This window comes from Siphateles boraxobius, unplaced genomic scaffold (assembly GCF_051911475.1).
Source record: "Siphateles boraxobius isolate OS27281-9 unplaced genomic scaffold, OSU_SipBor_1 5, whole genome shotgun sequence".
NCBI lineage: Eukaryota > Metazoa > Chordata > Actinopteri > Cypriniformes > Leuciscidae > Siphateles > Siphateles boraxobius.
The window spans coordinates 15,140,729-15,166,399 of NW_027509141.1; the positions used below are offsets into that span (position 1 = coordinate 15,140,729).

The 25,671-nt window shown below is 40.3% G+C and overlaps 1 protein-coding gene across 1 annotated transcript in view; it reads right to left on the reverse strand.

Annotated features, from left to right (window-relative positions):
• Nucleotides 1-727: 727 nt before the first annotated feature.
• The window catches only part of efna2b (ephrin-A2b), a 347,723-nt gene continuing 322,779 nt past the window's right edge, over nt 728-25,671 (reverse strand). The window contains exons 3-4 of the mRNA XM_077202914.1: nt 10,107-10,172; nt 728-1,347 (exon numbers count right to left, since the gene is read on the reverse strand). Of these exons, the coding sequence (XP_077059029.1) occupies nt 1,229-1,347; nt 10,107-10,172 (185 nt within the window). The 3' untranslated portion in view covers nt 728-1,228. The remainder of the gene's footprint in view (nt 1,348-10,106; nt 10,173-25,671) is intronic.

Genomic DNA, 25,671 nt, shown 5'->3' on the forward strand with positions numbered 1-25,671 from the left:
AGGGAACTTTCAATTTTTTTTTGTTATTGGTGAATGAGAAATGTTTTGTGTTCATCAAAAACTTTATAAAACTTTCTTGTTCACAGTTTTGAAAAAAAAATCCATTTGGAAATATGTACATATGGAAAACTTGTATGAAAAAACAAGAACATTTCTGTTCTCTTGACATACTGAGTGTGAACAAGAAAATGTTTAATTCTGTTGCGCTTGCAAACAAGAAAATTTTCAAAGAAAAGTTTCTTGTGCATATGCAAAACTTTTCTCAAGTGAAAGTCTTTTTTTGGGTCACTTTAGGGGCTGCGTAATTTTCTAATGGGGTAAATAAAAACATTGTAGGATTTTGATATGTTTACTGGAAAACAAGTCAAAAATACTCACTAAGAAAATTATTAATATTATTTTTTCAGTTTGAGACAGACACACTCACTTCAGATTGAGCACCAGTGGAAAAAAGGCCATATTTAGCTATTGTTTTTTTTTAAACTTCGCAACATTCTTGTTTTTTGTATGACAAAAAAGATAATTATATAGAAAAATCTACACTGTCGTATGTCCCTCTCCTCCCGTGTATCTAAAAGCCTGAAATGTTCCATGGTTGCATGTAATCTCTTCCCAAAGCCAGTATTTGCCCCACTCCTTCTATTTAAAAAAGTAGTATCTTTGGCAGATTCACAGATAGATTTTTCTCATTTCTCAATAAGTAATAGAACAAGTTTTTTTCTAGTAATTTTTAAGGGACTGTGGCTGCTCTGTACATCTGTTCATTTGCGAACATTGGCATACGTGCACCCACACGCGCAAACTCACTTTTACGATCTCACAATAGTGAAAACTGAGCTCAGATGACAGTAAAGGCTCAGGTAGGTGGTTAACGCAGACAAACAGAGTGGCTTGAATCTTGACACACAGATAATAGTGGGATGTCGGCAGAAAAGTACAGCACAATCAAAAATGCTGGCCGCTTCACGTCTTTTGTCAGTCGACCAAGAAAGCCTATACAGGAACGCCCATATTTGGGTGAGGCATATTACCATTGTAAATTAGAGATGGTTTTCGGATGTCCAGCCGGGTTGCAGGGTTGGTAAAAAATCCATTTGAACAGTGCAAAGAGCAGGTGGGGAGCAATGTGTGTTTGCTAGACAACAGATCTCATGGGGTGGGGCATGTCATTGTGATGTATGATGGGGTGGGGCAGGTAGGGCGTGGTCAGGCTCAGTGGATTATAATGCTATGAGGGACACAAAAGTAGAAGCAACGGAAGCATGAGCCACAGGCTGGGCGTTAATGCCCAACCACTGTTGGAGTCATCTGTCAGGAAAGGCTCTGGAGACTCGTACAGAGAGTCATCTGAGAGAGAAAGGAAGAGAAATAATGCATATTAATAATCATGTTGGACCTTTTTTTCTGTCTGCTCCATATTACTTACAAACAGTAGAAAACAAACTGACAACAGCAATGTGCATTTCAGGAATCTTCTGCACAGGAGTGATTATAGGGTATTCATTGATCATTGAAAATATTCATTGCAGGAACAGTTTCAGCCTCAGGGTTACTCAGTCCTCATTCAGATCATATGATTTGGTCTGGTGGCATGTTTTTATTTTATTTTAGACTAATTTTAGACTCACTGTTCTAATAATTTGAAATATTATTTTATTATAGAACCTGCATAATATATATAAAAAAACTGTTTATATAATTATATGGACAAAAGTATTGCGACACTTGACTATTACACCTGTTATTAACAGGGACAGTAATAACATTGCATTCTAAATACATAGACATTAATATGGAGTTTGTCTCCCTTTGCAGCTATAACAGCGTCTACTCTTCCGGGAAGGCTTTCCACAAGATTTTGGAATGTTTCTGTAGGAATTTTTGCCCATTCATCCAATAGAGCATTTGTTCGATGGGATTTAGGTCAGGCCAGTCAAGTTCTTCCACACCAAACTCATCCAACCATGTCTTTATGGACCTTGTTTTGAGCACTAGGGCACAGTCCTGCTGGAATAGAAAAGGGCCTTCTACAAACTGTTCCCACAAATTTGGAACCATAGCATTGTCCAAAATGTCTAGGCATGGTGAAGCATTAAGATTTCCCTTCACTGGAATTAAGGGGATTAGTAATGGCTTTCTGAAAAACAGCCATAAACCATTATCTATTCTCCACCAAATTTTACAGATGCAGGGCTCCAGACTAACTTTTTTTTACTAGGAGCGCTGTAGCCCCTGACCGAAAATTTTAGGAGCGCAAGCAGAAAATTTAGGAGCACACCTTAAATCAGCTTGCAATGCTGATTGCAATGCTTGCAATGCTAAAATTTCCCCCAAAATAACTGTAATACTGACAAATTATTTAATAATAAATAGACTTAATGTACAGATATTACAATGTGCAGTTTATTTTAAGTTCACATGGCTCCAGACTAACATTTGATATTAGCAACTAACATTAGCAGCACCGGAGCCACCGAGTTATACAAAACATATCTGGTAACACTGGGGCTGACAATAAAGCACAGTTTAATTCAGGGTGTAGATGAAATTAACTATAATTATTATCATTCATAATGTCTTAATATTAATTAAAAAGCAAAACAAGTGAAAAAAAAAATAATATTAGGGAGTGAAAATAGCCAATAAGAATCCTACTGTTTACAAAATGGTAATTAATTATTTATTTAAGTATTGTAATTTTTTTTTTAAGTGTTTAAATAAGAAGTCTCCTACATCTTAAAATGTTTAGTTTTAGGACAATCTTTGAAGGATGAACAAAAAATGTGGTCATCATATTAAAAATAACATTTATATATGACATTATAGCTTTGAAGTGCTGTAAAAAGATGTGTAACTAGTACTTGTAACCGTTTGGCTAATTCTGTCACAATACCATAGTTATGGCTGGAGTTACTACATTAGCCTACACCCATGGAGAATGTTGCTGATTTGTGGACTGAAAGCCTTCTATAAGTGATTGTGCTGGTTTCCACGCCAGCGCTGTTTGATCTGATATTTATGGTTTATAACAAATAACTCTGCACCGAATCCGAATGTTTCTCACTGGATTTCGCAGGCTCGCAGCGATGATGTTATTAATTCTGAGGATTCTGATCCGAATTCAATGGATTTCTTCACTGTATCTCCAGAGTCTGGATCTCATAGTAACAGTGTCGCGTGATCGAGATCGGTCCGCGACTGGCAAGTTCGGGGCGCTGCGCTGTCTATTATTGGTCCAAACTAATAAATGGTCAGTGAAGCATAAATGAGTAGCGCATTTTCGTTCCGCTTTCATTTTATTTGCATTCGCTGCTCGGCAACATTGTGGTTACACCAGCGCGACCTAAATAAATATTTGGTCGCACCGGCAGGAAAAATGGGCGCAAAATGCAACCAATTGGTCGCAGTCTGGAGCCCTGAGATGGCACAATACATTCAGGCAGGTAAAGTCCTCCTGGTATCCGGCAAATCCAGACTCACCCACCAGACTGCCAAACAGACAAGTGTGGTTCATCACTCCACAGAACACGTTTCCACTGCTCCAGAGTCCAGTGGCAGCGTGCTTTACAACCACTCCATCCAACACCTGGCATTGGCATTGCACTTGATGATATAAGACGTGCAAGGAGCTGCTCGGCCATGGAAACACATCCTGCCACAATTTTTGCTGATATTAATGCCAGTGGAGGTTTGGAGCTCTTCAGATTTGGAATATGTGTTCTTCCGCTTTGTGGTTGATTTTCTGCTGTTTCTAAACGCTTCCACTTTCTGCTTCCAAAAAACATGAAATCTTTTTGCGCAGTGGTGTATATATTTGGAATAGTGCGTGTACATATACACAATTTTTTACACTATTTATATTTTTTATATTTATATTTGTATTTATTTTGTGCATATTTATATTCCCTCTATGTTGCATTTTTCTAATTGAACACACATGATAATTATAGTTATTCGCTAGTTATTTTTCATATTTCATTGTTAGAAAGAGAACCGTCACAAGTCTTCTTTTTTTCATCACATACTATTTCATATATATACTATTTTCAATCAGATGCAGCTTCTGTGCATTGTTTATTCTCTCACTGCTGCCACCTCTAGCCCCTGGCCCATCCTTTTCCCCAGCCTGCCTTTCATTGAGCTTTTTTCTCAGGTCTAACAATTCCAGTCTCTTGATCTCTAAAGACATTATAATGGGGTCTGGGGTTTAGATTAACCCTTGTGTCTACAACAAGACTAGGATTCCACCCAGTCAGAGAGAAAGAAAATAAACAATTGCATGGAGGGGTCACACCGGATGATAAAGCTTTTCACTGACAGGCATCTGCTGTTCTTTTTGTTACTCTCCATCCTGAATGCACTTATATTTATTTCATGAAAACATACCAAAAGTCCACATCCTACTGAAACAATATGCAGCCCTTTGCAACAACTTTATACACCTCTAAAGTCCAATAGTGGACAAAGGATGAGAACTGTGAATTTGAATTCAAACAATCAATTGAAGTTACATTCAGTCAGAGATCAAATTGCTAATTGTGATTAAATTTAAGTGAAAGGCAATGTGCATTATCTCTGAGAAGCTGGATGGAGTCACGAGTGATCTTGTAAACAGATACATAATAGACTGAGAGGTGGATCGTTGTTTCAATTTGCATGCAATTGTCTGAACTGCTCTCTGGAAAACTCCTGTTTGCTATCAATTACATCACGCTAATGGGCTGTCACATGAGTTGAGGCTTCTCCTCGAAACTTAAACAATGCCTAAATTATGACTGCAAATAGGAATGGTAATAGTAAGGAATTGAACTATTCTGATTCCATTTCATTATTGATTTCAAAAATATGGGACCACAAACCACACATTCTTAGATTGTACATTACAAGTTTTTTAGGACTGGTTTAGGACAAGTTTTTTTTTGATTTTCAAATAAAAAAAATAAAAAAAGTTATTGTTTAGATTTAATTATTAAATAATTACGTTTTCCGCATCATGGAAATCATACGACCCAAATTAAGACTTTTTAAGACCCTTTTAAGACCTGCGGAAACCCTGCTGAGTCTCGACCGCGAGATGGTCATCTGTGTGCACCCACACTCACTGGCAACACAAGCAGGGATATAGTACAGCCCGCTGTGTGCACTCACTCTTTAAAGAACTGTGAAAACAGCTGTTTTTTGCAAGCTCTTTAAGAGACCATGACCACTACTGAAGCGCCGTCACGCCAAAACAAACTGAAGAGGCTTCTTACCCAAAGAAGAGAAGGCTACTCGGAACAATAGAACCACTCGGCTCCAAAGCGAAAAGTAAATATGCATAGACACTGACTATTAACTACGACTTTTTATTGCTTATTATTAGTTAGTAAGGTGTTTTTTGTAGCTTTTAAGTTAAGTTATTGGGTAGGATTAAGAGATGTAGAATAAAGTCATGCAGAATAAGGCATTAATAAACAGCCAATATCCTAGTAATATGCATGCTAATAAGTAACAAGTTTATAGCAGGAATTCTTTTTCTAAATAATAATAAAATATTATGACAAATACTTGATTTTCAAGAATTTAATTCTTATAATTTTTTTCTTTATTATGATATCAGGACATGTCGTGCCATGGACGTATGTAACCCTCGTTCCCTGAGTAGGGAACGGAGACGTTTCGTTGTCACTCCGAGTTACGTCGGAAGACGACGAATGGGGTTACCAGTCTAATCACGCCACCTTCTCGGCTGTCTTCCAGTGCCCTGCGTAAATCTGAGATCCCTGTCGTGAGACTGGCACGGACGAAGGACTCCTATTTAGCACAAGAATACCAAGGTACACTGCGGAGCATATCCCATAGGTTTAGAGGAAATATGCAAGGGAAAGACACATAATCAGAGAGGCTTACAGTGGAAATACACATGTGGGGGTCGCTCAGAGGAGGGACCATGCACCTAGCCGACGCGCAGGCAATAGACACTGGCACCGACGTCAGGAGTGCTGGAGGAACTCAGGGCTTTCGGGGAAGCTCAACTGAGGAGAATATCGCACGTATCCAGTCCATGGAGTGGAATGGCGAGGAAGCGAAGACACCTGAGCGGTTCCAGTACTAGCTGGTTGAAGCCATAGACTGTAAAAAAAGATGGACGACGCCCCTTCGTTCTCTTCCATTGGCGAGAAGTGAAGCCGCCATTGTCCCGATATGGCGCTGACATCTTGGGACTTGAGTCTGCGCAGTTGCGATTTCGGGACCAGACATGCTCAGTAGTGAGCAGGAAGTAAAGCCACGAAATCAACGTCCCGCTCTGGTCCCGCCCTCACTCTCGCTGAATCAAGTGTAAGCATGCGCCTCTTCTGCAAAACAAACCATTATTTTGGTGTGAAATAATTAATTATAGAAATTTATACATTAAATTTAAAGCTCCAATCTCAGTCCTCCAAAGATCCCGAAAAAAGTCCTTTGTTGCTTCAGTGACTACTTTGCTCAGAGAACCTGTCAATCACAGCTGTCAATCATGTACTCCACAGCACCGTTTTTATAGCATCAAATAACTAACTAAAAACAAACTTATTTTAAAAACAAACACTTGAAATTACATCAGCGCAATGAAAACTACAGTAAATAACAGAAACTATCTTTGGAAAAAAGATATGTGAAGTGTAATTTAATTGTTTAGTTGGTCTCACGTCCCATTGAATAACACAGGGAGTCGGGGTTTATGAGCTATACTAGGACCAGTCACCGGGGGGCGATCGAGACGCTTTGGCTTCACTTTTCAGGGCTTGTGCGGCACGCTTGGTTTTAAGCGAGTACATGAGAGGACACTGGCTCCACTCGGAGATTGTAGAATCTGGCGAATGTGTTCGGTGTCGCCCAGCCTGCAGCTCTGCAGATGTCTGTTAGCAAGGCGCCATGCGCTAGAGCCCAAGAAGACGCTACACTCCGGGTGGAGTGGGAAGTCACACCAAGGGGGCACGGTCGACCTTGCTGCTGGTACGCCAAAGCAATGGCGTCCACTATCCAGTGAGACAACCTTTGCTTGGAGAGAACCTTTCCCTTCAGCTTCCCACCATAACAGACAAAGAGCTGGTCTGAGGTCCTGAAACACTGTGTCCTGTCTACATAGGCGCGGAGAGCGCGTACTGGACAGAGCAGTGCCAAGGCTGGGTCTGCCTCCTCCAGGGGCTGCGCTTGCAGGTTCACCAACTGGTCCCGGAAGGGAGTGGTAGGAACCTTGGGCACATATCCAAGCCGGGGTCTCAGGATCACATGAGAGTAGGCCGGCCCGAATTCCAGGCACGCTTCGTCAACGGAGAATGTGTGCAGGTCCCCTACCCTCTTGATGGAGGCCAATGCAACCAGGAGCGCTGTCTTCATTGACAGGAACTTAAGCTCCACTGATTGCAAATGCTCAAAGGGAGCACTCCTTAGGGCATTTAGAACCACTGAGAGGTCCCAAGAGGGAACGAGAGGGCGGCGAGGAGGAGTCAGTCTCCTCGCTTCTCTCAGGAACCTGACGATCAGGTTGTGCTTCACCACAGATTTACCTTCGATTGGATCATGGTGTGCGGAAACAGCGTCAACATAGACTTTCAGGGTGGAGGGAGACAGCCTTCGCTCCAACCCTTCTTGAAGGAAGGAAAGCATGACACTGATCGAACATCTCTGGGGTCTTCTCGGTGAGTAGAGCACCAGTTGACAAAGAGGTTCCACTTCAACGCATAGACGTGTCTCGTGGACGACGCTCTAGCGGAAGTGATGGTAGCCACCACCGCTGGTGGTAGGGTACTCAAACCTGACTCGTCCCGTCCAGGAGCCACACGTGGAGGTTCCAAAGATCGGGACGAGGGTGCCATAGGGTGCCCCGTCCCTGAGAAAGGAGGTCCTTCCTCAGGGGAATCGGGTGATTCTGGTGCTGTCGCGAGGAGTACAAGTTCGGAGAACCAGGTCCGGGTGGGCCAGTACGGCGCAACCAGAATGACCTGCTCCTCTTCCTCCCTGACCTTGTGCAGGGTCTGTGAAAGAAGGCTCACTGGGGGAAACGCATATTTGCGGCCCCGCGGCCAGCTGTGCGCCAGTGCATCCCAGCCGAGCGTGCCCTCTGTCAGGGAATAATGCAGGGTGCAATGGGTCGAGTCGTGAGAGGCAAACAGATCCATCTGTGCGTCCCCGAACTGGTCCCACATCAGCTGAACCGACTGGGGATGGCGTCGCCAATCTCCCAGGAGGGGCTGAAGCCGTGAGAGCTCGTCGGCTGCACAGTTCCGGGGATATAAATGGCATGAAGCGACCTCAGATGCTTCTGACTCCATATGAGGAGGTGGCGGGCGAGTTGCGACATACGGCGGGAGCGTAGACCACCTTGACGGTTGATGTACGCTACAGTGGCGGTATTGTCTGATCAGACTAGTACGTGTTGATTCTTGAGCACGGCCCGGAAGCGGCGCAGAGCAAGATGTACAGCCAGCAACTCGAGGCAATTGACGTGCCAAAGGCGCTGGGGTCCTGTCCCGGAGCCCGCGGCAGTTGTGACGAGTCGTCAATTCCAGATGAATCAGACCCGCCTTGTGATGCTGCGATTGACATTGCATCTTCCTCTGGAGCGCCAAAGGAAACCTGCGGGGCACCCGAAGATGGTCCCACGGCAATCCCCTGAACACTCGCGGGTTGCAACACTGAAGAAGGTGCTGTGGGGCACGGACAGATAGTCGGCGCTTTGTTCCACACAGTCACCCTCAGATCACCCTGGCCACCAGTTGAAGTACAACCTCTCGTGGAGGCGCTAGATCGGGGTGTGGATGAGGGGGCTCTCAGTCTTGCGAGGTCATTGAGTCTTGATCGTAGTGTTGCGATGTTCCTGTTCCCACAGAGAGAACATGAGTCATCCACGAGCGCTGCTCTAGTGTGATCAATACCAAAACACACCAGACTGTGCTCGTGCCCATTAGAGTCAGATACAAGTCGACCGCAACCAGAAGTGCGCGGGCGAGGCATCTTTAAAAAGACATGCCGCGTGCAAGCTCTTTTGTAAGAGAAAAACTCGAGTGCTGAAGCGCCCGCGGAAAAACACACTCACTGGCAAACCACGCACAGATAAGCAGGAAGTGTGCACTCGCCGGGAGATCGCCGCCACACCAACACTGGAGAGTTTGCTTGTCTCGTAAGAAGCTGACAAAATCAGAGATGGGAGTGAAGAATAAAACTTGGCTCCGAAGCTAAAACATATCTGCATGTTGCGAGCGTCCTCCTTTTATACCTACGAGGTAGGCCGGTGTTACGCAATGCAAATTCCGCAGACCCATGGCATTTATTTGCCATTGGCTCGTTTTGCAATAATCGAAGTTGATAGGTTTTCTAAGCGAAACCCCATTCGACGTCATCCGTCTTAACTCGGAGTGACAACGAGAGGGAACTAGTAAATATAATGTCTATTCAAAAGTTCTAAACAAAACTAAATCTAAAAAAGTGTACAGTATGTGTTAATGCTATAGAGCATTCAAAATGTCCACCTCTTGCTGCACACAATTTTTATTTCTGACTATTTTCAATGCTGAGTCCTCCATGACAATGAGCAGGTCTATGTGTGATAAATGCAAATGTTGAACATTAAAGTCTAGCTTAATGAGTATATATTTCTGGACAATTCTGACATGAGGGAGAGCAATTTAAGCAGTGTTATCCATGTCTACCTGGCATGTCTACCTGGGATGAGGGGTTAAATAAACCAAGACCTATGTGTTTAAGTGCAGGCTATCCTGGTGTTTGTGGCTTGTGTGTCGGAACCCCTGCAGGTCTCTTAATGTCTGAACCTGCCTGCCTTGATTAGTTGGTCAACATTTTTTGATTGTTATCTGCCCTGTGTGAGATGAATAGCTTCCTACAGCAAGTGCCCCCGAGAGTGAAGAGAACAAAGTTCCTGAAAATATATTAAGCAAAGCTTAGCGTTTAAACCATCATTGGAGTTAATACATGTGTTCACAGAATTCCCAGGGTTGACCTGCTTAAATAAAACTGGACACGAGGATTGGGAAGTGAGATTCCTGGCACCTATTTGGAAGTATAACCATAAATAACATAAATAGGCAGAGATCAGACATGGCGGGCAGACTCTGGAACACACTCACTTGTAGGCTTGACGTACACCTTCAGTTTCAAACATGGCTTCCCACCAAGGTTGGGGTGTGGTGAAGCTGTGAAGAGACAAAGTGTGAAAATTACAGTTAATATTCCTCACATAATTCTATGTGACTTGACATGATTTAGTTAGAAATGGCTTACAAGTACATTCATGATGTAATTTTACTGTTGACCTAAATCACAAAGTTGCCAACTAACCCAAACCACCAAGTTCAAACAATAAAGCACAACACTGATCATTGTGGACGTACTTTTCCGGATTCATTTTTGAGGGATTTAAAAAAAAAAGAGAGATCTTTGAAATTAATCAGTGTTATGAAGTCTAAAAAAGTAGTGAAAATCAGACCAAAAAAAAAAGTGTAAATATCTACATAACTTATTTTACGAATTTAAAATACTACTTAAAAATACTATTTAAAAACTACTCATCACACCCTGCAAATGACGTAATGACTTCCAAGACTTCCAGTCCTTTATTATAACTATTCAAGTGATGGGCCAAGATGGCCAAAATTAACTTAAATCAATCAGACCTAAATGTATCTTCATGTTTATAAGTATAGCCTCATATTACAAGAAGGCTACTTTCTACAACCTTTATATGTTCACAGTGAGATTTGGTGAAAATGTTAATATATAATATATATATATATACTGGAAAAAGAATCGAAAGCAACAGTAAGGAATCGATTCTCATATATATAATATATATATATATGCAAACAAACCAATGCAAACTTTTACTAACAATATCATTCAAACAGTTATAGACAGGCAGAAGGTTTACACACACTAATGCTTTCTGTACACCTAAAGACTTTGAAAAGATTTAGAAAAAGACTTTATAAGATTATCAGCTCACATCTAAAGACTTGGGTTCACAGTTTTTAGTCTCAGACTAAAGACTTGCGATAATATCAAACATGTTTGATATGAAAGACTAGAGAAAGACTGGCATAAATCGGGTCGCCGACTGCAGATTATCACCTCACATTTAACGATCGAGACGACGGGAGTGCGCTGAGACTCCAGTAAGATTCCTAAAGACTGCCGGTCTTTAATCTGGGACTGTGAAAATCCTTTGGTGTACGCCCGGCATTAGTAGGACGGAGATCAGACAATGAACTAAGGATGGCTGGCGCGAAACAGACGTTCCGAAGCTTTGCGAGATCCCGAAGCAAAGATGATTCGAAACACTGATCCGAAGCGTGATTCAAAACACCCACGTCACGTGACAACGGCTAAATGAAGCGTCTAAGTGTTTCATCAGGTGGAGTGCTCCTCCGAATCAGGGTTTCATTGATTGGTCGGTTCGGGAACAAATCACACAATCACACAGTATAAAAGTTTTGTCAACGCATTTTCATATCGTGGGTTTTTGTGAGAGGAGTTTGGTTTTGAGATAGCGGATTTTTGGTGATATAGTGACATTTATAGTGCGATTTGTTTAGTTATATTTAGGATTTAATTTACATTTACACATTGACTTAGAGACACACAGAGTACATATAGTGACACATTAATAGATGCATTGATAGAAATATATATATATATATATATATATATATATATATATATATATATAGATTAATAGATAGATACATATATTACAGATACATATAGATTATTAGATAGATAGGCTACATATAAATAGATAGATAGATAGATAGATAGATAGATAGATAGATAGATAGATAGATAGATAGATAGATAGATAGATAGATAGATAGATAGATAGATAGATAGATAGATAGATGGAGGCTCCACAGAAGAGATGCCGTACATCTGTGGTGTGGGAGCATTTCCATTTGGAAACCCCAAATAAAGTGAGATGTGTGTATTGTGATCGGCAGCTAGCCTACTGCAACAATACATCATCCATGATGCGCCATTTGAGGAGCATTCATCCTGCCATTCCGCAGGGTGCAGAGGATGGTAGTGTTCCCCCTGTACCAAGGCCTGCTACTCACACTGCTGGGCCATCTAAGCAAGGTATGCATTGTTTGAAATATAGGCTAATTATAAGTGAAATATAATAACCAAGTGTTGGGCCATTGTTTAGAAAGGCCATGGACTAAGACATGCCTAACATCCCAATCACAACTGCCAATCACTTTAAAAACAAATGTTGTCAATATAATATTATACTTTGTGAATATACATTTTATATGTCTACATATGAGTACCCAATCTACAGCCAAGACATCATTTTGTTTTTTTGTAATTGTTGTATTTCTATAATGCACTTTATCTTTCTCTGCACACTGAGCATAAATATTCATAACATAACTTTGTTTAGGAAGGTTTCCAAATGAACCAGTAGACTACTTTCACGGTAGGCTACTATTTTTCCAATATATTTGTCTGAAAGTATGTTTTATCTTCTCTTTTAAAAGGCAGACAGAGGGAATTGGATGAGGCTCTTCTGAACATGGTGGTGAAGGATCTGCAGCCCTTCACCATCGTGGAGGATGAGGGTTTCAGGGCCTTTGTGAACAAGCTTGATCCAAGCTATGTCCTCCCATCCCGGAAGGTGCTTAAAACAATGGTCAGCGAAAGGTACAACACAACCAAGGAGAAGACAATGGAGGACCTACAAAAGGCGGAATTTGTTAGCCTTACGGCTGACATGTGGTCTTCCATTAATATGGATGGATATCTTGGTGTAACATGCCATTACATAACACCAGAGGCAACAATGGCAACTGTTTTACTGGGTGTAAGGAGGTTTTACCAAACCCACACAGCCCAGCATCTCATGGAGGCTAAAGCCTTGCTAATGGCTGAGTGGGGAATAACCTCCAAAGTTCACTGCATGGTGACTGACAATGCATGCATCCAACATGATCCTAAGTGCCCAGCTACTCAACCTTCGCCATGTCCCATGTTTTGCTCATAATTTGAATTTGATAGTGAAAAAGGCCCTGGATCAAACCCCAGTCATCAATGAAATTCGCCAGAAAGCCAGAAAGATAGTGGGGTTGTTCAGATCCAGCTGCAAAGCAAAGGACAAGCTTGTGGAGATGCAGAGCTTGATGGGCAGACCAAGTCTGAAAATGATACAGGAGGTTGAAACGAGATGGAACAGCACATTCGACATGCTACAACGCTTGTATGAGCAACGTGAGCCAGTGGGTGCTGCACTTGCCAATTTAAACAGTGATACTGCTCCCCTGACAAGTCTTGAGTATGACATTATTCAACAGTCATTGACACTTCTTCAACCATTCAAACTAGCAACAACAGAGATGTCAGAGGAACAGAGAGTGTCTGCTTCAAAGCTCATACCATTGTACAGGATGTTGCAGCACAAGCTTGCACAGAAAAAAGGAAATGCAACGCAGGAATCAACTGTACAATTAGGTAGGACACTATGACCATACGTGTAATTGGCCATAACTCTCATATTGTTGTCATTATTTTAATTAATATGGTTTTCTCTTGTGTTGGCTCATAGGCTCACATCTACAAGAAGGTCTGCACTCCAGATGTGGAGGGTACGAGACTTTTAGAGCCTTGGCACTGGCTACACTGCTGGACCCAAGGTTTAAAAATGTGGCTTTTGGAAATCCTGCCAAAGCCCTGGATGCTGAAAAGCACATCACACTGGAGTGTGCTTCACTGATGCGTTCAAACACAACTCCTGGTGAGTTTCAGTCTATGTTATCTTATGTAATGTGATTCATGAAATTTATACTTCATATGTGTTGTCAGTTTATGATTTGTTACTAATTGCCGTTTTCTTTTAATTCAGAACCACAAATGTCAACATCAGGCCCATCATCATCAACACCAGTTGAAACACAAGACAGTTTATGGGAACATTTTGACAATCGTATCCGTGAGACCCAAATGATACACAATCCTACAGCTGATGCCACAGTGGAAGTGAAAAAATACCTCAGCGATGCGTTTTTGCCCAGAACTCATGATCCTCTAACTTACTGGAAAGAGAGAGCAGTAATCTTTCCTCATTTGTATGTCCTAGCTAAAAAATATCTTTGTATGCCAGCAACAAGTGTCCCTTGTGAGAGAATTTTTTCAAAGGCTGGAGAAATTATCTGTAAAAAAAGAAGTAGGCTGAGTCCTTCAACAGCAGAGAAATTAATATTTTTGAATAAAAATCTATAAGAAAGGGAGACATTGTGGCTTGATTTATTTTTATTAATATTCATTTTTCATGACCAAAATCACATTATGCAATGTGAAGAGACTACAGGTTACAAGCTTCATATATTACAAAAATACAATAATAAAAAAAAAAACCAACACATTTTTTTATTAGCTCTTTGTAAAGGTTGTTTCAGATCAACACCTGCAAGTGACCACTAGGAGTCACCGTGGAGACAGGTTTCGGATTGATTCAAAGCCTTGAAACAAAATGGCACATTTGCTTCGAGTGTTTCATTGCTTCACGAAGCCTCGATCTGCCCATCACTACAATGAACAAGGCAACACACAGGGCCTAAATACATAGGGAAACAGATCAGGGAAACGAGACACAGCTGACAAGACTAACGTAACAGGTGAGACAGATGAACTAATGAGGGTTACCATGGAAATAAATGACTGGCGGGAAAGCAAAACAAAGGAAGACATGTGACTAATGGAAATACAAACAAACACTGACACATGACATACATATTATAGATTTGAAAGCAACAGTAAAGAATCAATTCTCTGATTCCAGAACCAAGAATAGGTGCCCACTCCAAAAATGTTGGAATCGAACAGCCCTTTTTAATACATATTGTGATTCATGGGCTTATAATAATAATAAAAATAATAATACATCTCTTTTACTGGGATTGTCTGTCATATGTTTATCAACTAAACTGTCAAAAGTTTAACACAATTTTGTATCATGGTTTCCCTTCCATCCACTTCACACACTTTTTGCATAGTGGTTTTAGAGGTGTATGTATAATATCATGCTATCTTTTGGCTCACCTGTTATCCAGCAAACATTAAAAGTGACTGTGTCTGCCAAATATTTTCCTACTATTCAATTGAATTCATTATTAGTTTGGAAGCCATTATACGTGCCTTACCAAATAAGGTATTCGGTTTCAGGCACATCCCTAATATATAGGTTAAGCTGGTTAGCATGACCCTTAGCCCCCGCTGGTAGAATGTTTACTTATAACTTCTGAAACTTTACTGTTGTGCTCTATACCATTGCAAGGTAGAAAAAAGTCAAGACAAAGACCATGTGGTCCGCTGACAGTAAACACATGTGAGATTCAGTGTCGTTGGTAAGGCCATGTCTACTGACACCATGGAAACCAGGAGCTCTTGTACTCTCTGAACCAGACAAAACATTTGCCTGGAGAGCAATGAACACATTTCCTTTACTCTGCCATGTGAGTCTCTCCTTCTCTTACCCTCACATTCACACACGGCTAAAAAAAAGCACTTAAGAGTCTGTTCTCCATTGAAAAGTCTCACTTTACTCTGGCACTCGTTTCCCCTCATCTCCTGCAAAAGCACACAAATGGATTTTTGGCAAAAAAAAATTAAGATTGCAAATGGAAAACAAATCATGATTTTGCCATAACAGTTTTCAGCTTGCTCTTCAGATACATAAAAATTCCTTTAGCAATTACCACAAATCACTCAGCGGCTCAGCTAATGAAGAGCTGATGTGTTATGCACAAAAAGCGTATTTTGGGTGAATTCTGCTCTAACAGGTGTTCTTAAGTGTGTACATACAATTGGCACATGGTGTTCTCATACAGTCAAAAGATACAATATCAAAATCTGAGGTTACATTTTACTTTAGTGAACAACATAAATCACTGTTATTCAGACAATTCTTTTATGCAGCATTTTTAATACACTTTAAAGACTGTAAAAAAAGTACCACAACAATGCATTGTACTACCATGTTTTTCTATACAATGTTAGTACTAAGGTATTCTTTGAAATATCTTGAAGTACCATGTAAATGCAATGGCAAATTAATATTGTGATATAATATCATTCAGTTTTAAGAGAAATACTAAAATCTACAATCTAAAATGTCGAAAATTATCTAAAATTGTGTGTTTGTTAAAAAAGTGTGTTTTCTGTGCAACTATGATCATCTACTGAAATTGAACTATTAATTTAAAAATAATCTCAAACTCTCCTACCCCATATTTTATTGGTCAGGAAAACAACTAGTCCTGTTCAAAACTTACACCATTGTTTGAGCCACTGTTACTATGTTGGGCTGGTCAGAATTGAACTAGTTAAATTGGCCACTAAACTAAAGTGTTACCAAAAAGGATTTTAATATTTAAAAAAATGTCACATTTCACCATTAAAATGTAAATGTAAAATGTTTGGTGAAAGGACAATTTCAGACTAAATAAACACAACAAAATAACTTGTGCTATGATTATGGACACATTAAGAAAAGTTCTAACAAAAGAGAGATTTTTGAGAATTGTTTTTTTTTAAAACAGGGGGCTATCAGAGATATGGCGAATTTTGTGTGTGTGTGTGTATGTGTGTGTGTGCGTGTGCGTGTGTGTGTGTGTGTGTGTGTGTGTGTGTGTGTGTTGGGAGTCTCTGAAATTCCCATTTGCCGTATTCAAGCAGACAGGCCTGTGAGAATGTCACAGTTGCCATTCACTCAGTCACTCTCTCTGGTGGGTCGAGGCGGGGTTGACCCAAAGGTGATGGACATCTTCTGTTGTTGTGGGATACAAAACTAAGCCTTAGTTACCCCCCCTCCCCCCTCCCTCAGCCTCATAACCCCAGGGGCCATGACAGCAACAATATTGATAGTAGCCAAACACTTCTCTGGAGGAAGAGATGGCCTCGTCTGATGAATAGCCAGACTGAGTACTTCTCAGCCTAGGCCGCTGTCTTGAACAAAAGGTGCATAATAGCGGTTCTTGCACCAAGCGACAGGGCGTACTGCATTAAAAATAGCCCAGGACAGGCATAAGAAACATCCAGCCTCGAGTGCAAACTTTGAACCCTGGGTTCTTTCTTTCTTTCCTTTATTTTTCTTTGATTGACCCTCTTCTGTGTCTCTGTTTTCCCCTCGTAACTGGGGTGAAAATGTCCCATGGTTGGAAGGAAGGTCTAGGACGCCCTGCTGGTTTGGTGACAATTCTGTGACGCCCCGCCACATCAAATTCCTGGACAGCCATGATATTTAAAGCGATTCTCCTTTGAGGCACTCTGTGCCAGATTTTGGTCAGACTAGCATCCATGAGACTATATCTCCACATTTACGAATCACGCAATCTTTGAAAGAATAATTCACACAAAAAAGTTGCGACGAGAGTCTGTGGGAATGCTCTGTGTGATTGCATTGTAAAGCACGTGAAATCAGTCCAATGGTGTGACGGAACGTCATAGGCGGGTGACGTCATCGACCAGGAAACTATAAAGCATGCCTGAAACAAAACAGCGCTAGCTTCTGATAGGCTGAAGCAAGTCGATCACAGGCATGCAGGACTTACAGTAGTAAACCGAGACATTCCCTTTCAAGGGAATTCGAGCTGCGTTTAGATGCTGTGGGAACCTTATACCCACACCGCACCTCTGTTAGGAGTAACAGGTACAAACATTAATTTATTCCTACTTCTACTTCTCTGTTAAATTAGGGGAGTAGGTGGAAGTAAGTAGTTGTTTGGGCCTGTCGTTGTCTTGTGTAGTTTATTATGTCAATTTTAATGTATTGTAAATTGTCTTTTTTGTATGCTGGTCTTGCTTTAAAACCAATTGCCCTTCGGGGACATTAACTAAAAAAGAAAGAAAGAAAAAAAGAAAGAAAGAAAGAAAGAAAGAAAGAGGGAGAACCACAGTGGACAGTGTGACGTCTCTAGAGATGCAAACAGGTCTACATCTGCTCAACCGAAGTTCTCCCACAGGACCTCCACCACCTCGGGGTGGAGTCTCCATTGCCCAGGCCTCAGTCTCAGCCTCAACAGGAAGTCTGCTCCCTGGTTTTGTTGCCAAAAGATATAAATCGTCCTCAGAAAAAGCAATTTCTCCAGGGCCCACAGGAGGATCCTGTAGGCCAGTTTGTATGGGTGTTGCGACCGCAGACCCCGCTGATGGTTTACGTAAGAGACCACCAATGTGTTGTCTGTATGGACAAGCACATGATGGCCCCTTAGGTCTGGGAGGAAGTGCTTAAGTGCTAGGAAAACCACCATCATCTCCAGGTGGTTTATGTGCCAAGAGAGATGATGGCTCTGCCACAGACCTTGAGCCGATCGACCACTCATGATCGCCCTCAAGCCTGTGAGGGATGCATCCATCGTTAGCGTTATGCAATGACAAGGAGCCCCCAAACCAGGGCCTTGGCAAAGAAATCAAGTTTTTTTTCCCACATGACCAAGGCACGTAGGTATCGCCACTGGGTTTCCCCTCAGGAAGGTTCTGAGCGACCACTGAAGGGCCCTCATATACAGCAGGTCAAAAGGTATCACGTTGGACGCAGCTGCTATGAGACCCAACAGCCTCTGGAAATGACTGGCCTAGCTTTAACACATTTACGCCTAAGAGAATCGAATCGATACAAGCAGGAGAAAGACGTGGCTGCATTGTCATTGAATCCCAGGAATAGAATCAACCAATCATCGATATAATTCAGTACGCGAATGCCCTGGAGCCGCAGTGGCGCCAGAGCTGCATCCATGCATTTCAGTACGTTTCGCCCTCGAAAGCGAACCTGAAAGTAAGCGTCCTTAAGATCTATCATGACAAACCAGTCATCGGACTTGATTTGTGACACAATTTGCTTTAGCGTGAGCATCTTAAACTTGAGCTTCTTTACAGATCGATTTAGAAGGTGCAGATCTAAAATCGGACGCAACCCGCCATCCTTTTTTGGAACAATAAAGTTCCAGCTGTAAAACCCGGATTCCCTGCTGGGATGAGGAACATGTTTTATGGCCCTCTTGTCCAGCAGAGCCTTAACCTCTTGTTTCCAACACTGCCAAAAATCCTACTAAGGGTACCAGTCTCTTGAGATTGGCCTCTGATGTTACTTGAACAGCCAATTTGGTGCCCTGAAATGGTGGGCCGGTAGGGAACAACCGAATTGACTCTTCTGAAACCCTCTTAAGAGGGAAAGAGCATCCTAGCGCCGCTATGTTTCTGGGCGTACACTTGGATGTGCACTCGCTGGAGATCGCTGCGCCCCGAAACACACGAGGTGGGGGGGTTGGCAGAACAGCCCCCTAAGGGTACCGAGGGCAAATGGGCACGGTATAATGAGGTGTTCACCACTTCCCCCCGGAAAGGACTACCTTCAGAAGCCTGACACCGGTGGCATCAAGAATTCTTCGCTGAAGCCTTAGAGATAATAATGGTCCTCAGATCCGTTTTACCCTTTGAAGACTGCGAGCGCAGTCCCGGCCCCCAGTCTTTCTCTGGGGGAGCACGGGAAGCGATGCTCTGCTTCTGTTGCACTCTCTGTGAGGAGCTTGTAGACGGCCGAGATTGCACCCGCCCAGCAGCCTCTGAGACATGAGGGCGAAAAGAAATACATTTTTGGAATACTGCCGCCTGTTTCTTTCCCTACTGAAATCTCTCGATAACTAAGGGTGACAGACTCGTAGAAAAGGCCAGGAGGGGAAAGCGGGGCGTCCAGCAGAAAACTATTGTCTTTCTCCTTTATTTCTGACATATTTAACCATAGGTGTCTCTCCGTGGCCATGAGCTGCCATAGAGTGGCCGACTGACTTGGCCGTCTCCTTGGTGGCCCGGAGAGATTTTATAATGTTTAAATATATATTCACAAAATATATATCACAAAAGTTGTGAGAGGAGCAGTTGGCTACCTCTAGAAAAATCTATGGATCTCTATGGGGCCTCTCCTGGATATATTGGTCATTAATAGTTCATACTTTTTTCCTCCTACTGTTTTTTTCTCTAACCAGCAGATGACAGAATTCTGCCCCTCGCACATAGATCAATAGCCAGAAATAACACATATTTAATTTTGATCAACATTATTTTTTTTTTCATAAAAATGTAATATTGCGGTAAATAGGTAAGTACCATATATCCCTAAAAAGCAGTATACACGTATAGCTGAGAAGTAAATAAAAATCTGATTTATCATTTGATTTATTAAAAAATTATATTTTTTATACAATCGCTTTGTGAAAGTTTGGGTTCAAAACCAAAAGAGGGTTAATAGAACATTTTGTTGCCCTTTTTGGAGCTTGACAGTGTCCTCCAATCCCCATCATTGTATGCAAAAGAGCAGAATGAATATTCTTCTAATTTTCTGTTGTTGATTGTGCTCTAATGAAGAAAGAAAGTCAAAAAGGTCTGTACCTCGTGGCAATTCCACAGAACAGTTTCTGCAAATTGTTGGCAAATTTAAATTAATTTGATTTTTAAAATCATGTTTTCATATGACTTCAAATTGTATGAATTTGCCTCAAAATCGGCAAAACATAAAATAGTAGAATTTTCTCATAATATCGCGTTGGGTTTGGAACAACATTTTCACCTTTAGGTGAGCTATCCCTTTAAGACGTGTTTTATTTGTGCTGATAAAAGTTAGCATTATCAGCAAACTTTTTTTGTTACATAAAAAGGTAAAAGGTAAAATGTAAAAGGTAACACTACTCATTGTGCCCTCAGTGTTTCTGGCCTCTAAATATTTGGCTTTTAGATACAACAGATGGCCATGAACAATTAGAAATGACTCTTCAACGTGTATTAGGACAAATGTACTTTTAGATTTCAAAAGTTTGTTTGCAGTTTGTGTGACTATACTTTTAGGATTAGGTGTCCTGTGACACAATGGGTGGTTACAAGTCTGGCTTGTTTTTTTAAATATATATATGTGGATATTAATCATGGATTATGCATCATGGAGTTTGACTGGACTGTTGATGACGTTTCTTAATATTTATTTTTCCTGTGGATTGAACTTTGACTACACTGCTGGTGGCATTGCCACAAACGGAATTCGATATGACCGGGAGTTTTTATTACTACTTCACAACTCTGTCTCAGTGGAGAGCCCTACAGCAGAGGATAAGATTCAGAATTATCTTGAAATAAATGAGAAGGACGCGAAAGCGCATACTAAGCGCAAACGCGGATGCAGAGCAGGCCTCCGTCGCCGACTGAAGCGGCTGAAAGAGAAAACAAACTTTGTTTGCCTACTACCCTCCTTATCAATGCGCAGTCCTTGCAAGCAAAAATGGATGAATTATCAGCAAATATGCGCTACCTACACGAGTACTGGAATTCCAGTGTCCTGGCAATCACCGAGACGTGGCTGGACAGCAACGTAAAAAATAACGAGGTGGAACCTGTTGGTTTCTCATCATTTAGGACCGATAGAGATCCTGACATCACCAAGAAGACTCGAGGAGGTGGGGTATGTGTCTTAGAGAGAGAGAGAGCCTGTGTACTGCGGACATTGAATTGCTATGTGTCTCTCTTCGTCCGTTCTATCGACCAAGGGAGTTTCCCCAAATTTTCATCACTGTGGTATATATTCACCCTAAAGCAAATGTTAAGAAAGCCCAAGAGATTATTTATAATTGATCTCAGAGACTTGAGACAATTTCTCCAGACGCTCCCAAGTTCATTATGGGTTATTTTAATAACTGTAATGCAAAGAAGAGTTTGAGCACGTATTATCAATATGTAGACTCTCCCACAAGGAGGAAAAAAACTCTGGATATGTGTTATGGAACTGTTAAAAATGCCTATACTTCATCAGTTCTTCACACCGATGGGAGCGTCTGATCACAGTGTGGTCTATCTCCGGCCTGTTTACCAGAGGTACTTGAAAGAGAGAAGCCTCAAGAAAAGTCTGTTAAAGTATGGGACAATGATAGTATAATGACTTTGCAGGGTTGTTTTGAATGTTCACACTGGGAGATTTTTAGCACAGCTAATATTAATGAACAAGTTTACTGAAACAGTTACTGATTATGTACGTTTTTGTATGGACTCTGTTATCTCCACTAAGACTTTTAAGGTATACCCAAATGATAAACCCTGGGTGTCAAAAAATCTGAAGACCTTTATAAATAAGAAAAGGAAAGCATATAGAAATCAGGACGAGGTTGCTCTGAGAGATACTCAGAGGCAAATTAAAAGACAAATACAAACAGATAAATACACATATAAACAAATATAGAGGCATCTTTGACACAGTAATGCCCGATATGCTTGGCAGGGGATTAAAATTATGACAAATATATCCCATAAGGGAAGATGCAAATCATTCCATGTGCTTCAAGGATATGAGGAGCTGGAGATGGCAAATCAGCTTAACTCATATTATTGTCGCTTTGACAGTGGAGATAGTGATGCAATAACCAGAATGACTTTATTTCTGTCAGACGTCTACAAAAGTTTTATTGAGAGTTAACGGGTTTAACTCTGTTTTCCATTTGAAGTCACCATAACAGTGATCAATGATTCCATTAGTTGGGCTCTTAACTCTTATTATATCCATTGTCTTTTTTTTGCTGCTGTGACAGTGTGTTTGTTAAACACATTTGGAGCAGCAAAGAAAGCTAAAGTGAAATGAGATCAGCTGATGATGGTTAATGGTTGATGGTTTTATAATCATCATGAAACAGACTGATTCACTGAGGTATTTTAATCTAACAATTATGTTTTTTTCACAACAAACCTTGTTACTGCAGCATGAGATCAAGCATTATTATAACAATAAGTTTGAAAACTTTAACAAACATGAGCACAAAAAATCAGTTTCTGATGACACACACAGACATCAACAATCAGCGTATGAATCTCAACAATGGTGACAATCACAAATATTTAGATAAAGAGATTAATTCAGAACATCACTGAAAAGCTACTAATTCACAACAAACACAACAGCAAAAAATAAAAGCAAATATTTAGAATCAAACAAAATTATAGGACAGTTCAGCTGCATAATTTATTCATGTTGCAATGCATGCTGGGAGTTTTGTACTATGGTGGTACCCAGCATGCATTGCAGCAAAGTACTTTTGATTATCACCATTGTTGAGATTCATACGCTGATTGTTGAGGTCTGTGTGTGTCATCAGAAACAGACTTTTTTGTGGTCATGTTCATTAAAGTCTACAAACTTAGTGTTATAATATTCCTTGATCTCATGCTGCAGTAACATAAGGTATGTGTTGTGAAAAAAAAACGCGAAAAAATAATGGTTAGATTATAAAAACCTCAGTAAATCATTCTGTTTCATAATGATTATAAAACCATCAACAGGTAACCATCATCAGCTGATCTCATTTCACTTTAGCTTACTTTGCTGCTCCAAATGTGTTTAACAAACACACTGTCACAGCAGCCTAAAAAGACAACAGATATAATAAGAGTTAAGAGCCCAACTAATGGAAACAGTAATCACTGTTACGGTAACTTTAAATGGAAAACATAGTTATAAACCCCTGTTAATTTTCAATAAAACTTTTGTAGACATCTGACAGAAATAAAGTCAGTCTGGTTAGTAATAAGTATTTGATAGAAATAAGTTAATCAAGTCACTCATTTATATTCTTTTGCATCTATTTGATACAAATGAGTTAGGTTAACTAATTTACATTCTGTTGAATGGATGTACTCAGTTTGAGTTGGGGCTAAATATATTTATTGGATGGAGATCCTGCCCACAACTTAATTGAGTTCATCCAATGAATTATTTTTTTGAGTGTACCAGTGTTTTCAGTATCACCTGATGCTAATTTTTCAGATTTTTAGAAAGTGCAATCCCGGAAAAGTCCAGGTCCAGACAAGATATGTGGAAATGATTTAAAACATTGTGCAGCTCAGCTCGCGCCAGTTTTTACCGAAATTTTTAGAGCATCTTATGATTCTGGTATCGTCCCTGCTTTATGGAATATATCTACAATAATTCCAGTGGCAAAAGTGCCTAGGCCGTCTGAATTAAGTGATTATCGTCCAATAGCACTTACATCACTTGTGATGAAGAGTTTACATTTAGTAAACTAACATTTAGTAAAAAAGTACATTGTATCCGTAACACAGCATCTCATAGATCCAGTGCAATTTGCATATCAAGCCTCTAGAGGGGTTGAGGATGCAATTGTAACTGTATTGCATCTGTTGCATTCACACTTAGAGAAACCAAAAACTCATGCAAAAATTTTGTTTGTGGATTTCTCATCGGCTTTTAACTGTATTTCTCCCAGTATATTACCTGCCACCTTGGCCAAAGATTTGTTTTATAGATAGTAGGAAACTTGCTTGGGTGATAAACTTTCTAAGTTCTAGAACTCAGCAGGTTAAAATAGGAGGGTCCATTTCAGACAAATTAGATTACCTCAGTCGGAGCTCTCCAATGATTTGTTTTATCTCCGTTATTATTTATTTTATATACAAATTCTTGTGTGAGTTCCTTCAAAAATAGACATATTGTAAAGTATGCAGATGATACTGCTTTAGTGAGTCTTTTAAACGATGGGGAGGAAGAACATGGGCCTGTTCTGGACTTTTTTTTAAATTGTTGTGAAAACTCAAATCTTTCTTTAAATATTTCAAAAACTAAGGAAATGGTTATTGACTTAAGAGAGAAAGAGCAAAGTGAAACTCATTCTACATTAATTAACGGGGAGCAAGTACAGTTAGTAACAAATTATAAATCCCTTGGTGTAATGCTGGACAATAAACTTAACCCTCTGGGGTCCAATGTGTTTTTGGGGTCCTGGAGGTGTTCTGACATGCTCTAACATTTGTGCTTTTTTCAGTTATTTATTAACATGTTAATGGCAAAGGTGTAAATTCACTCTATATAGCACAAACAGGGCTACCATAATATGTTAGCAAGATGTATGTACATGTTTGTATTTTTGAGAGAATATTGTTTATGCATGGTTATTGAAAAAACTAAAACTTAAAGTCTCTGAAATAAGGCCACAAAACACATACTAAATATGTGTCCACAAGACTTTTGACTAATGGATGTTCTCGCATAGGATTTTTGCTTCAAAATGATCTGAAAATCATCCTGCATAATCATTCACATAAAACAATACATTGATTTAAATTTAGTAAAACACTTTTTGTTTGGAAAGGCAATATGCGAAATGGGCGTGACTCATGTATAATGGTCTGATTCACACCTGTGAAGACAAAATACCTGTTTAATGAGCCTGCATAATGAGCTTTTCACAGGAGTGTCACTGAGCCACAAGAAAGAATACAAGGACACAAGAAAAGAAATGTGTATATATACTACAAAATTGGTTCACAGTTGGAAACATCTATAAAAAAATAGTATTTTTCCACTAATATTTTTGCTTGCAAATTGTATAATATCCAAGGTGAACATTTCTAGTAATTGTGTAGTTAATTCTCATACTGTATTTTCAGAAAGTTTTGGATATGTTTCCTCTCCCCAAATTTGTTACTAATAAAACACAATACAAATAATTTGAAGAGAAGGCTTATATTGACCTTTTAAGATTTTGTTTACATCTACCTTGTAAATATATTATTTGCTATTTTATTAAAAAGGTTACAATTACAGCAACAATTAAAATAACAATATTTCAAGTGTAATATTTCTTTGTAAAAACTAAAGTA